The following is a 15,307-nucleotide window of genomic DNA, read 5'->3' on the forward strand; positions in this document are numbered from 1 at the left end:
CAAACTTCTTACTTTTCATTCTTGACTGCTGCTATCAGCCTTATTATCTTGGCCAGTGTCATGTTTTGTCTGCATATTTAAAAATATGCAGACAAAACATGACACAAAATAGTCAATCAGTACTTAGTTTAGATGAAGATGAAAACAATCCGTCACACGATGACGCGAGAGTGAGGGAAAACTACTGGTGTCTATGCCGCTACTGCTTGTCAATGGCGACAGGTGTCGTGCCAAATTTTGAATCCCCGACAGAATTTGTTTCCCCTGCGTTGGGACTTTGGCACAACATCGGACGGGATTATTTAAATAAACCAATGACATTTTGACTGATCATTATTTATATCTTTCTGTAACTGTACAACACTGTACTGAGCCAAAACCTCCCAAATTTCAGGAGCGTTAAGTCTTTGAACAGGGGAACAAATTTGTGGCATGATCAGCCTGATATTATTTGTATCCCACTGTAACTTTACTGTATAAAGAGCTAACATCTCCCAAATTTCTGGAGTAGTTAGTCATTATAAGAAGTGTTTAAGAACTAAAAATCACGAACGTGGGATACTGATAGTCCATGATTTCGAAAGGCCAGTGTATGCTCCCGATGCAGGGGAAACAAATTCTGGCGGGGATACCTAGTTTGGCACGACGGCTTCAAAGTTTTGGTGCACTATGTTGCATGGAGAATCTGTAAAAATAACGATATCGTAATTTCACTGTATAATAAAACTTAGAATTCTAGTAATGTTTTTATCATGCAGTTATGTGATACCATGGATAGCTGCTGCCATAAAATTGAGCTCTTTACAACAAACGCTCTCAGTCGCCGTTGCCATTGGCAAGCAGCCGCATAGACACCAGTAGCTAAAGCATATAATTAGGGCTGGACCAGGTGACCCTGAATCCTCCCTTAGTTATGCTGCAATAGACATAGGCTGCCGGGGGATTCCCATGATGCATTGAGTTTTTCCTTTCCAGTCACCTTTCTCGCTCACTATGTATTAACACACCTCTCTGCATTGAATCATATCTGTTATTAACCTCTGTCTCTCTTCCACAGCATGTCTTTTATCCTGTCTTCCTTCTCTCACCCCAACCGCCCCTCCCTGAGCCTGGTTCTGCCGGAGGTTTCTTCCTGTTAAAAGGGAGTTTTTCCTTCCCACTGTTGCCAAAGTGCTTGCTCATAGGGGGTCATATGATTGTTGGGTTTTTCTCTGTATCTATGAAGCGCCTTGAGGCGATTTATGTTGTGATTTATATAAATAAAATTGAATTGAATTGAATAGTTTTCCCTCACTCTCGCGTCCTCGTGTGACGGATTGTTTTCATCTTCATCTAAACTAAGTACTGATTGACTATTTTCATTCTCTCTATCGGTTTGCTCTGGTTCAAACTGGAAAGGTTGAACAGACCCATATGGAAAAGAAATAGAAAAGAAAATAATAGGTTTGGAGTCTTCTCTCACCCCCATTCTCTGCGGCCTGCTGGAGCGGGGGTCTAGGAGGAGGAGTTGGCCGTTCGACTGCGGTCTGTAGTGTGGGGCCTCCCTGCTGCTACGGAGTCCGGGCGGTCTGCCTCTCCCCACCGCAGGGAAAAGGGTAACACCACCTGGGTCTGGGTGCAATTCCCCCCTCCAGGGGCAAGGGTACCTAGAGCCGGTTCGTAGAGTACGCTTGGGGAGTGTGATCGTGTGTACAGCGTCTCTTCATGTCTGTCTCCACGTTGGTTGAGTGTGGAGTAAGTGCATATGAGAGCATGAGGGTGGGAATGGATGTTTGTGTCTGTGTGTGCCTGTATGTCTGTGTCTATATGTCAGGTTGGGTATCAGACGCCACCTCTCTGGGGACATCTCAGGCCCTCCAAGGTTTGGGGGCCTATCTCCATCCACCACCACTTCCCCTGCCAGTGGCGGACTCCCTCAGGTATCGGTGCGTTGGTGGTTCTTTGTGTCTGGGGGTGGGCGTCCGGGTACACACCGGCTCACTCCTTGGCGGCCGCTTATCGGGGCCTGGAGCCTGGGGCTCGCTCGGGCCACTTCGGAGGTGGGGTGCCCCCGGCCTCTCGGCCTGGGGCTCGGTCACTCAGGCACAGCTGGCTGCCGGCGGAGCTCACGGGCGCGTCACTGCAACTCCCCCTGGCTTCTGCTCCGCGGCTGCTGAGTGAGCCCTCATCTGGGACTCTCCTCAGCTCTTACTGGGACAGTGGCGCAGCTGCCCCTCTGTTGGTCTTCCTTGGTCTCTTGTGTTCTGGGGGCCTCTGGATGTCTGGAGTTTTGATCTCCTCCATACCTGCTTCATACCCTGGAGGAAGGGGCTGTGGCCCCCCCACACTCCCTAGCAGATCGTTACATGGTGAAACCTTTGGAATGCAAGCATGCTGATCCACACAGGTATGCACTCAGGTGTACACACGGGTATTCACAGACGCAGACTACAGCTTTCTTGGCTGCTGCCTCAAAGCACATTGTGCACTGTCTATCTTGCGTGCTGCACAATATCGTTTATTATTTAGTATCTACTGATATCTACTGCTAGCTAGTTTATTGTGATGGTGCTGTTTTTTTTTATTATGTTGCTCTTTGTTGTTTGCTTTTGTTGAGGTTGGTTCGCGAATGGACCGTCCCGCATCCTTATATTACCATGATGACGTCACAGTTAGATCTTTACTGGAAATGATAACAGTTCCCCACACTCAAAAAGTTCTCCTTATATGGACATCAACTGCTACTTTTAGAGAAAAACAAGTGTGTATTATATTGTGCATTTTGTGAAAGTATATCTATTAGAAAAACTGTCCTCAGACGACCCTCCTATTCTTACTAAGTGTGTGTGTGAACGTGCGTGTTTTACATAAGTGTGTGCATGTTGTTACAGGCCTGAGTACGTGCAGAACTGAATGTAGACAGCCCAGGGCCCAACAGGACCCACAAGTCCGAGCGGTTAACAGCCTAAGCAACTAGAAAGAATAATACAGAACAACAATAGACTGACTAAAGTACTGATAATCCGTGTGCATTAGTATTTGCTCAGAGTAACATAGATGTGATTCAAAGATTATTCTGTCAACTGATTCAACAATGGTAAATGATTAATCAATGATAATTCTGATTATAACTGTGATCATAAGAATACAAAATAAAATATCTCTTGCCCACACTTTCTCTTCTGTTTTTTTTCTCCATACAGGTGACCCAGGTGTTTTGTTTGTTTTTTTTTCTTTCTTCCCCCCCTTCTCACCGTCTCTTCTCCCCTTTGGTTTTCTTTCTCTCCCTCTCTTTCTTTCATTCTTTCTCCCTGTCCTATCCCCCAGTCATGTCTGTCTCGTTTGTAGCAACTGAAAATAAAATAAATTCATAATTATAATAAAGGTCAATCAAATGGACCAATATGGCAAGGCCATGATGATCCACTTGGTAAAATAAATCCGCTTGGCATCTTTCTTGGCCTTAAGACAACAATTCTGATGGCTAAAGATCCAAACGGGACACAAAAAAAAAAAAAAAAGAAAAAAAAAAAGGAAAAGAAATAGTAAAAACTTATATGTGATTACTCATGAAAGTGGCCACTTTCTCATTACTTTCATACATTGTTTTAGTAAGTATCCAAAACATACAAGTTTCATTATATAATTTTTCACGGGATCTTATATCTGTTTTCACTCTTATATGCTTTTCATACAAGTTTCACACAAGACAGATACAAACTTTATAAGATTTATATATATCTTTTCCATATAGGGAAGCCATTTCCAGTGTGCTGCTAACTGTGAACTCTATGCGGTGCAAAGATGTGACGTCACAGCACAGAGTGCATTGAGAAGTAAATAACAATGGCGGTCTACTGGTAAATCGGTTTTATATAAAATGTGCTTAAAAGGAAAACATTTGGTGTATTTTAATACCACATATATGTTATTGAAGGCACAGTACATATTTTAGCGCAAATATGTGTTAATAGCCAGGGTTCCCTTTAAGTTCAACCTGCTGTTTCTGAGTCCTTACAAGAGTCCTTATGAGTCCTTCATATGGGCCCTCCCTCCTGCCTGCTGCGTAACCCAAAAACAGTAAATATAAAAATGTTAGCATCATCGGTGAAAGGCACAGTGGATAGGTAGGACTTCCACAGATATATGAACCTGCATGTTCTTGACAGACTGACCGCTGTCCAGTCCTGTTTGTGACTGGAAGAAAATCCCTGTTAACAGGGTAATGTGGTGTGATACTTACAGTTGTGTTTTTTAAAAGTTCATTGTGACATTTCTGAAAAGACCTTTGCTCTTTTTTTATCAGCTTGCAGCGTCTTTGCTGATTCCAGCTTTTCCAACAGACAGACTCAACTTAAAATATAAACCAATCATTGTTCATTCGTGAGTAAAGGACAAACTAGTTAATCAGTCACTCTGTGTCCTTTTCTGGAGGATCAGGAAGACTCTCTGCATCTCATTATTGCTTCTGTAAGAGGGTGAAGTCCATTTTATTCCATAATGTTTTGTGCACATATTTCACTCCATGTTTAATATTTTTTCCATGTTACTTCTGGAAAATATGTGCATAAAGTATAAAACTGAGAAAGAACGTGACAGCGGCTGATGGCAGCAAAAAGTTTACACTGGAGTTAACAGTTTTTTTCGACTATGGTTTCATGCAGTTGATGATTTAAATGGATTACACATCCATAAAGGACTGTTAGTTCAGATCAATTATTAACAAGTGATAGTATGCTTACAGTGGTCTGTGTTGAAGGCAAATGTGCGTCTTTTTATAGGGCTTTCCTGCGACCAGTATAGCCGACTGTTACAAGGACTTTTTACTTTCACAAAGATGCTTATCTCTGTAAGGCTGAGCTTTGTGGTGCTGCTCTCAGCAGTGGGCACAGCAACAAAAGAGAGGTGAGTTTTCTTCATTAGATAAGTTTGATCATTTCTGTAAATAGATGAACTACCTTCAAAATATCAGTTACTGTACTTTCAGGTTTTTAGCAAAAAAAAATAAAAAATCCCTACTCGCCCCTGTGGACGGTCGATCCTTCAAGCTCAGGTCCTCTACCAGAGGCCTGGGAGCTTGAGGGTCCTGCGCAGTATCTTAGCATGCATATATATATATATATATATATATATACAAAGGGTATACAAAGGGAACACAAAGGGCTTGCAAAAGGCCTAAAACATCAAAATGGGAAAGGTCACTAACGACCACAAGATAGTCTCATTGGTGCAACCTGCCAGCAATGCAGCTATCACCTGAGGGCTTGCTCTACCCCGGTCGTCCCAGATGCTCGTTGCTTTAAAAGAAACAAATCCACCCCAAATAAATATGAGCCCAACAGAACACTTATCGCATATAATTATTTTGAATTATGTTTGGTTTCGTAATGTCTCAAATGTGGGTGACGTAGTCCTGTTCTCTTGCCAAGCTTTATCAATCCATGAAGTCCAATGACACTCAAACTGCAGAGATGTCTTAAAGACAAACACCTGAATGAACTCTTTCCTGAATTTTCTGCTTCTGAAATCAGATAAAACTGAGGTTATTGTACTCGACCCCAAAAATCTTAGAAACATTGTCTAACCACACTGAATGGAATTACCATGAACTCCAGTAACACTGTGAGGAATCTTCTAGTGATCATTTATCGAGGATATATCATTCAATGCGCATAAACTGTATATAAAAATATGTAGGACCTGTTTTCTAGTGTTTATTTAAGGAGCTTGGAAAGAAAAGCTACGACTTCTTAAAATTTCTTGAAGACGTCAGATTCGAGGAGTTACCTCCTTTGCACAGTATCACCTTAAAGCACTTGTTGCAGGCTGGTGAGTTTGCATCTTTTGCTGTGAAGTACAGCCAGACTTTTGACCACTTCGCCTTGGGCATTTTTAATCTGTAGATCTGCTCTAAAAGAACGTACGTACCTGGGCCCGCCTACTATCCTTGCAACGGTAAAATGATTGGCTAGAATCCAAACTGTATGACTTCTCAGGAAAAAAAAAAGCACCGAAATAAAGCACCGAAATGTGCGCTGCTTTTCGGTCTGGTTACTACCGTTTATGTCAGAGCCGGTACCATAATGGCACCGGATACCGGTACCTATCCCTAGGTATGATCCACTTCCACTGCTTCTCATGTTTCTCTTGTTTTTTATGTGCAACAGAGTGCAGTACGACCACTATAAATACCACCCTTTGACAGAGGTGAGGTGGCTGTTACACTTACACACACACACACACACACACACACACACACACACACACACACACACACACACACACACACACACGGTTGGTGTGATGTGGGTGTGTTTGGAGGTGGTTGTGTTTTGGGGTGGTGTGGGGTGTTAGGGGGTTGGTAGGTGTTTTGGGTGTGGTTGTGGGTGGTGTGGTTTGGTGTGTGTGGAATTTTATTATTCGTGATCTGAGTATATAGCATGTTATGTGCCCCCCCATATGTAAACAGGTAGGCGCGTTCAAATAACAATAATAATAATAAGAAGAATAGTAATAACAACGATCACTGTTGTACTACTGGTGATGAAACTTAGTCAATAAATCAGTATATTCTTCATCAGACCAGATGTACAGATTTATTCCCAGTACTTATAACTAACTAAAGGTACTGAAAATATTGACTGCAATACACAACTTTGGCCAGACCTAGCCGTTGAGCAGGCTAGGGAGGGTCCAGCTTTACATTCTTATTTTTTAGTTCTTATTTTTGCATGTTTAGCACTTCCCTCAGTAAGGTAAACAAAAGGTTCAGTACATTCGGTCTTCCATGATTAAACAGCACCTAAATTTTGTTGTCTGCAGTACCATACTGTACCCTGTTACTGATATTAGTTTGTACATTACAAGCATTTCTATAGATTTATGTCTTCTTTACATAGGAATACTGATTCCCTGCTAACTTATTCACAGAGCTACTTCTTGCAGCAACATCGCATGTTATAATATTACACATCTAAAACACAAGATGGCGCCAGAGCTGCTGGAACATCAGTTTTCATTCAATATATTCAGACTTTCATTCAATATATTCAAGATTATAATAACTTCCTAAATGGCATATACAAACACAAACAGGCTTCCGTGTGTTCTCCAGGCTTCACCAAAGACATTTAAAGCTCTTCTTTGGATGTTGGTTGTCTTTTATTCCATCAAGATGATTCCACACTGCTTATATAAGTTTCAATTTCAGGGTCTGCGGACTAGTCCATGACTGATAGTGTTCTATTGTGTATTTGTCTATCCAGGTATGCTTGACTGCATTGGCACTGTGTTCGGGATTATTTGGGGGTTGAAAAATATCACCAATAACACTGGCTGAAATACAACTCCAAACCACAACAGAGGCTCCTTCACATTTTTCAGACAGTCCAGGACTGTTGTAGCTCTCTCTTGACCTACTCTGTATAGATTGATGACTATTTGGCTTCAGCATTCCATAAGTTTAGTTTAAAACTGGTTCTTTGCTAATTTGTTTATTCTAGAGATGCAACACTGGTTTACCCTTTGAGTTAGGTGTCTTGTTATACTTGAATAATTTATAGTGGCTTAGACTGAAAATGAGTAAAAAAAAGAAACCATCGTCCAAATGAAACTTTGAAAGACCTTTGGAAAGTCTGCAGAACTATTAGTCAAGATCACTCCAAAAGTTTCAAATAAACTCTTGAATCAAAATGTATGTATGATGGATGTGCAAATTCATGGATAAATAACCAGTGAAAATTTAGTAGAGTTTTGATATGCTGCCAATGTTGGTACTACACTTTGCAGATCACTAGCTGGATGGAACAGATGGTAAAGGATCACCCTGATGTTGTAACCGTGGTGAAATATGGAAAGACCTATGAAAGCAGGGATATTAGCTTGCTCAAGGTAAACAAAGTTTCAGATCACAAGCTGGCATATGCCAAACGGATACTGATGCACACGGATGTTTGATATTTGTTCTCCAGATTGGCCTGAATACTGGAAAGGAAAAGAAAGCTATCTGGATGGACTGTGGAATACATGCCAGAGAGTGGATCGCTCCAGCCTTCTGCCAGTACTTTGTTAGAGAGGTAAGAGAGCTGCTGTCAATATACCTCCACCAGGACTCGTGGGACCCTTCTAGGGGTAAAGTTAATGCTAGGGGGTGTTGTTAGCCACATTTATTCTAGAAACAAGAACATTTCATTTTAAATAATGTCTTATACATTTTGGTATTACAGGTTTTCCAAACAGGCCAAGCTTCTTTCTACTTTTAAATGTTCTTTGAAATATTTGAAAAAAAATTAACAGATGAACATATGAACTTATAGTTTGGTCGCCAATGTGGATGTGGTGGACGTTATAGAGTGAAACAAAATAAAACACACACACACAAAAAGAGAGATGGAAAAGAAAGAGGAAAAAAGAGATTTACAACAAATCTCGTTATTCCATTTGTTGTCCTGATTGTTTTTTCTGTTGTGAGGAGAAAACATCCTGTCTGACAAAATGAATCTAATTTAATAACTAAATGTCCTCCAGTGTGTCAGCCTGCCCCTGATGTGTGTTCGTCTGTTCCAAACAGATTCTGCAGACATACAAAACAGATGCCAAAATGGAAGAGATGATGAAGAACGTGGACTTCTACGTCACTCCAGTGCTCAATATAGACGGCTACATCTACACGTGGGAAAATAAGACAGTCAGTCCTCGTATTTGATAGATATTTATCCAATTACATTTCTAGGGTTGTGCACTCAGGATCTCAAACCACAGATGAACAGGATATAATAGGATGATTATTGCTCAAAAACCTTCAAGTACAAAATAATTGAATGTTTTACAGTAAGACACATGGAATAATAATGAACAGCATCAATCACAGGAAGCATTTAATATCTACAAAAATGTTGTGCTGCCATTCTATTTATGACTGACTGAACATTTTGCTCCACTCAGACTCGACTGTGGAGGAAGAACAGGTCACCAGGTCCTGAGGACTGCAGCTGCTATGGCACCGATCTCAACCGCAACTTTGATGCCAACTGGGGAAGTGAGTGATGCAGCTGTTCTTACTTTGACTGAACCATTGAAACATCTTGATTCTTTTCTTTTTCAGCTATTTTTACTAATTTGCCGATATGTTTGGAATCACTGTCCTGTTGCATGACCCAATCTCATTCAAACTTTAGCTTTCAGATAGAGGTCTCATTTTCACTGTAGAATACTTTGGTATACAGGCGTGTATGGCTGACTCAACTCAAACCATCACCTCCCTGACCATGTAGTGAATTAGCTAAGATGACTACTTCTGGGAATATGGCAACACTTATGAATGTTTTCCACTTGAATAACCTTTCTCATTGTGTAATGGTGGATTTTAAATTATGTGGAAATGGCATTAAAGACCTGAGTAACACTCTGGGCAACTTTGGGCTGACTCAGCATGTAACAGAGACCACACATAATAGAGGACACACTCTTGACCTACTGATCTCCAAAGGCCTGAGCATTTCAAAGATTACTGTGTCTGATGTGGGCCTGTCTGATCATTACTGTGTTTTCTTTGAAAGTAAAATCTCAGCCCACACAAATATATCAACAACAGTGATCACAAAACGGTGTATAACTGAACACAGTAGTGAAATTTTTAACCAGGTCTTCCCATTAACACCTGACCTGTCCAGAGGGTCAGTCAATGAGCTCGTCAATAGCTTCAATGCTAACATGTTAAATGTAATGGACACTATTGCTCCCATTAAGGTGAAGGTTATCTCTGGAAGGAAAAAGTCTCCATGGAGAAACTCCACACTGGTGAAAAACGAAAAAAGAGAGTGTAGGAAAGCTGAGCGCAGATGGAGAAAAACAAACCTCCAGGTTCATTATGACATTTATAAAGAGAAACTTCACAATTATAATTTACAACTGAGGAGTGCAAGGAGGTCCTACTTCTCTGACATCATCACTAAAAACAGCCATAATGCTCGGGTCTTATTTTCTACAGTTGACAGGCTAACAAACCCTCCTGTGCCAGTGGCAGCTGAACTTCATTCAACCATAGCCTGCAATGACTTTGCCAAATTCTTCACAGACAAAATCCAAAAGATTAGACAAGCAATTGGTACATCAACAGCAGATTCAGGATATGTACTGTGTCCACCGAAAAACTGTTTAAACACCATGAAACAGTTTCACCCTATTAACAGCAAAGACCTGGAGGACATCTTAGGTAAACTGAACTCCTCCTCCTGCTGTTTAGATGTCCTGCCAACAAGTTTTTTCAAAAAGGTCTCAAAGACTTTAGAGTCAGACCTGTTACAGATCGTCAACTTTTCTTTATTATCAGTAATCAAACCTATACTGAAAAAGGACAATCTTGACAAGACACAAATGAACAACTACAGGCCGATCTCAAATCTCCCATTTTTAAGTAAGATCATTGAAAAAGCAGTTTCTCAACAGCTCAATTACTTCTTAAAACAGAATAATTACTACGATGCCTTCCAGTCAGGTTTTAGACAGAACCACAGTACTGAAACCGCTCTGACCAAAGTGTTTAAGGACATTTGTCTGAATACAGACAGTGGAAAAATGTCAGTCTTAGTTTTACTGGATCTCAGTGCAGCATTTGATACAGTTGACCACAACATATTACTCAAACGACTGGAGAACTGGACAGGTCTTTCAGGAACTGTACTAAACTGGTTCAAAACATACGTAGAAAACAGGAAATACTTTGTATCAATAGGTAACTTCACATCTGAGCAGACAAGTATCACATGTGGAGTTCCCCAAGGTTCCATCTTGGGACCCCTTCTGTTTAACATTTACATGCTCCCACTGGCACAGATTATAAAGAACAACAAAATAAACTATCACAGCTATGCAGATGACACACAAATATATATCACAATGTCACCAGGAGACCAAGGCCCTGTACAGGCTCTTGGTAAATGCATTGAGGAAATCAATGACTGGTTGTGCCACAATTTTCTCCAGCTAAACAAAAACAAAACTGAGGTAATAGTCTTTGGCGCCAAAGAAAAACGATTACAGGTCACCAGAGAACTTCAATCTATACATCTAAAAACCACAAACCAGGCGAGAAATTTGGGTGTAGTGATGGATGCAGACCTAAACTTAGAAAAACACATTAAGACAATAACAAAATCAGCTTACTATCACCTCAAGAATATTTCAAGGATAAAAGATCTGATGTCTCAACAGGACCTGGAAAAACTAGTCCATGCATTCATCTTTAGTAGGCTTGATTACTGTAACAGCATCTTTACAGGTCTACCTAAAAAATTAGTCAGACAACTACAGCTCATTTAGAACTCTGCTGCTCGAGTCCTCACTAAGACCAAAAAAGTGGACCACATCAGTCCAGCTCTGAGGTCTTTACACTGGCTGCCTGTCCGTCAGAGGATAGACTTTAAAGTTCTGATGCTGGTCTATAAAGCTCTGAATGGTTTAGGACCAAAATACATCAATGACCTCCTAACCCAGTATGAACCTTCCAGATCCCTCAGGTCATCTGGATCCGGTCTTTTATCAGTTCCCAGAGTCAGAACCAGACACGGAGAAGCTGCATTCAGCTTTTATGCTCCTTATATCTGGAACAAACTCCCAGAAAGCCTCAGATCAGCTGAAACACTCAGTTTATTTAAATCCAGGTTGAAGACTCACCTGTTCTCAGCTGCATTTGAATAAAGCACCAAATCCACACTTTTAAGCTTAAATTTCAAAACTTACATTTAACTACTGATTTTATCTACTGTTCTGATTTTATCTGTTTTGATTTTATATACTGTTTTGTTTGTTTGTTTGTTTGTTAATTAGTTAGTTAGTTTATTTGCTTGTTTTAATCAATTTTAAATCATGCTTTTTATTTGTTTTTTGTTTCTAATGTCTCTGTAAAGCACTTTGAATCACCTTGTTGTTGAATTGTGCTATACAAATAAACTTGCCTTGCCTTGCCTTGCCTTATAACTTTTCTCAATAGATAGGAACAATTACTTCTCTGAGCTTATATCTTAGCATTTTGTTAACACACACATGAATGCTCCAGAAAACTTCCAAAACCTCTGCTTCTTTAGAGGTGCTTGCACTTGCTGATGATCAGTGTGAATTTGAATAGCAGGACCTTGGTGCTAGTTACCCTTCTAATTCCACAGAAGCAGTAAGGCATGCTTCTTTTTTTACACACTGCTTCTGCATTTTGGCTTATTTCTCATAAAATAGATAAAACGAATGTGTTGTGTATTGCTGTTCATCTGAGGTAGGTGAGACACTGTTTAACTACTTGTCTCTTTAAAAAAAAATGAGGTGGAAAAAGCCAATATGGTTTTTAATGTTCTGGACATTTTAATACAGGAGTCACACATGAAGCAGCCTTTAGTGGCTATTAGAGGAACTGCAGCTTTTGGCCAAATTTTACAACCTAACAGGTCACAACTATGTAAAAAGGTTAACCTTTGTTAAAAGAATTTGAAAACAGAGGTATTATTGTTATATGTCTTTCATATCATCCTCCTTGGCCTCTATTCACAGCTATTGGGGTTTCATTTAACTGCTGCTCAAAATTCTACCCTGGAAGCAAAGCTATGTCTGAGCTCGAGACCAGGGCTGTAACTGACTTTGTAAGAAGCCGAAAGGACAGCTTCCTGTGTTTCCTCAACATCCACTCCTATGGCCAGATGCTCCTGATTCCCTACGGACACCCCAACTACACCGCTCCCAACTATGATGAACTGGTATTTATGCCAACAAATGCAATAATGCTTTTTAAAAAAAAAATTAACATACACACACATATGTATCTTTATAGCCTGACAATGACTAATCGTGCATGCATTTATATTAAAAAGGCAAACAGCCAGCAGAATGAGTAATTATTGTTAATTCATCTAGTAAAAGAGTAATAGATAAAAGTGGAATGGCAAACAGGTAAATGGACGTTCAATAATGACGATAACAAGATTCCACACAAACTATAGAGTTTAAAATATACATAAGGCCTAGTGCAATCATGTTTGAGTGTGCATGTGGACCAAAACACAGCAGGATGAAAACATAACCAGTGCCTTTAATAAGTATGTACAGAGCAGTCCAGAAATTCCAAAAAGCTAATCAGCTTTTTGGAATTTTTTGGAAGATGGAAAACTACTAAGACAACGGGATACTCAAGGAACTGATAACATTTAAATCTGTATTTATTGCCTACTGAAATCTCCATATCACCACTAAATTTTTCATACAGAACAAGAACAAGGTTGTCTGGATCCATATTTTATTGACTGTATGACAAGTTCTTTGTGATTCCTCAGATGATGGTTGGTCAGGGAGCAACAGAAGCAATGTGGAAGGTTCACCGAACAAACTACACTGTAGGAACCCCGCCCGATGTATTATGTGGGTTTATATATCAATTGCTAGCCAGTTAAATTTATTGCCAGTATCTCTGTGTTTTTAAAAAAATATAACTGCTGCTTTTCTTTCTCCAGACCCCATAACTGGTTCAGCCACTGACTGGGCTCGGATGCAGGGGATCCCTTTAACTTACATCTTTGAGCTGAGAGACAATGGGACATACAGGTTTGAGCTTCCTGAGGATCAGATCCAGCCTACATGCGAGGAGGCCTACAGAGGAGTTTTGTACATCATCACCTACGCCCACGACAAGACGTTTAACGGTGCTGTAGCCAACACTGCTGTGACCCTTTCCGGCATACTGTTAGCAGCAGGTGTCACTGGAGCCACCCTGAGATGAGAGCTGTTTGATTTCAGTCATTCTGCAATTTGTGGCACTTATATTTAGTTCTTCAAGTAATTTTTCAGAAATAGAGTTTTAAAGTTTCATTGCTTTCTAAAAAAGTGCAGTTGATGTACAACTCTTTGTACTCAAAAATTCTAATCCATGAAGTGTACTTGCAGAGCATCTCCTCAGCCACTGTACTTTTTCACATAGTTTAAAGAAAATGATTAGAAGTTATAGCAGTTTTAATTAGTTGCCAATACTTGGTGTGTTGAAATATTCCCAAGACTATCAGGACTTTTTTTTGTGTCCATCTAAGTCTTTTGAATGCCTTATATAAAAAGAATGTAAAACAAAATAAAACTACATAAAACTTATTTAACAACATTGATATTTACATGATATTTTCAGACAAAGGAGGGACATTTGAGACAACAACAGTTTTAAAACAGTGTGCCTGTAATTATTCTTGATGATGGATATTGTTTTATAAAATGACATATAGAAGATATACAATTAATCTACGTATATTAAGAGGCTCCAAGCCCTTTCTGTCTCCTTCATGCATGTATCATATGTTCTGTTCATTGAGGGACTAAGTCTAAAGGAATGCACAAATGATTAAAATAGACATTCTGTACTGAAAACAGATTTCAGGAGTGATGCAAGGGACAGATAACATAACCGTCAGCACAGTGACTGCAGATTTTTGTGTTTTCTTTTACATAAATACATTTTCTAACACGAAGTAAACAAAAGATAAATGAAGCATTCAAGTGAGTCAAAACTCTGCATAAAGTTTCCAGGGTGAGCATCCCTCTGGTCCCCACTTAATGCCCAACCTCCTAATGTGCAAACAAAACCTTCACCCATGGCTGAAGACAGTTACTAATTAATACGAATCTACAGCTACACTGTAAAAGCTAATTTGGCTTTATTTGAAATGTTCTCCCATTTTTGAGTTGATGAAACTGATTGTTGCTAAATAACTGAAGCTACTTTGTAGAGTAAACAAGGCCCACTTTAATGTGTGACTTCAGAGAATGTATTTGTACTGTGTGCATCGACTGCACTGTAGCGTTTCAGCTTTTTAAATGCATTTCCCTTCAACTTCCTATAGTGTGGAATTAAAGATTAAATATCATAGTTTATTCACTGAACAACAGAGTTTTTGCTCAAAATGTGTCATGTTTGATGTAAGCTGGTGGACTCAAAATGCACGACGATCATTCTGCTTGGAGCTTCGGTCACTGCTATCTCCATTAGCGATCATCCTCTTTTTGACTAAACCCTTTTTGACTAAACCCTTTTTGACTAAACCCTTAGCTGGGCCTTTGTTTCTGATCAAAGACAAGACAACTCTCTCATGAGGTCTGGTTTCCTGCGCAGAAAGGAACAGAAGGTAAGTTAGAATCAGAGCCAAAGCATACAAACATGCAAACACCAAGCACCAATCAGCACCAATCCCACTAACAGTTTCCAGTTTAACAATCAGTCATCAACTGGCTGTCTGGCTGTAAGTGTCTGATCGCACATTTAGTCACAGGTGGGTTAATTATACAGACAGAGAGAGAGAAAAAAATGGAA

At 39.9% G+C, this 15,307-nt stretch overlaps 1 protein-coding gene across 7 annotated transcripts in view; it reads left to right on the forward strand.

The window, feature by feature from the left end:
* LOC308394435 (carboxypeptidase O-like) overlaps window positions 1-14,872 on the forward strand; it is a 25,843-nt gene extending 10,971 nt beyond the window's left edge. For 2 of the 7 annotated variants that reach the window (XM_080878774.1, XM_080878777.1), the window contains 9 exons: window positions 4,761-4,884; window positions 6,147-6,186; window positions 7,768-7,869; window positions 7,950-8,054; window positions 8,549-8,665; window positions 8,923-9,016; window positions 12,517-12,719; window positions 13,293-13,377; window positions 13,470-14,872. In XM_080878774.1, the coding sequence (XP_080734900.1) occupies window positions 4,817-4,884; window positions 6,147-6,186; window positions 7,768-7,869; window positions 7,950-8,054; window positions 8,549-8,665; window positions 8,923-9,016; window positions 12,517-12,719; window positions 13,293-13,377; window positions 13,470-13,735 (1,080 nt within the window). In that variant the 5' untranslated portion in view covers window positions 4,761-4,816 and the 3' untranslated portion in view covers window positions 13,736-14,872. Of the gene's footprint in view, window positions 1-150; window positions 4,450-4,760; window positions 4,885-6,146; window positions 6,187-7,767; window positions 7,870-7,949; window positions 8,055-8,548; window positions 8,666-8,922; window positions 9,017-12,516; window positions 12,720-13,292; window positions 13,378-13,469 lie in introns of those variants that run through there. The other 5 variants (XM_080878773.1, XM_080878775.1, XM_080878772.1 and 2 more) reach the window with 5 other exon arrangements.
* The last annotated feature ends 435 nt before the right edge of the window (window positions 14,873-15,307 follow it).

This window comes from Rhamphochromis sp. 'chilingali' (genome assembly GCF_963969265.1).
Source record: "Rhamphochromis sp. 'chilingali' genome assembly, chromosome: 3".
Classification (NCBI taxonomy): domain Eukaryota; kingdom Metazoa; phylum Chordata; class Actinopteri; order Cichliformes; family Cichlidae; genus Rhamphochromis; species Rhamphochromis sp. 'chilingali'.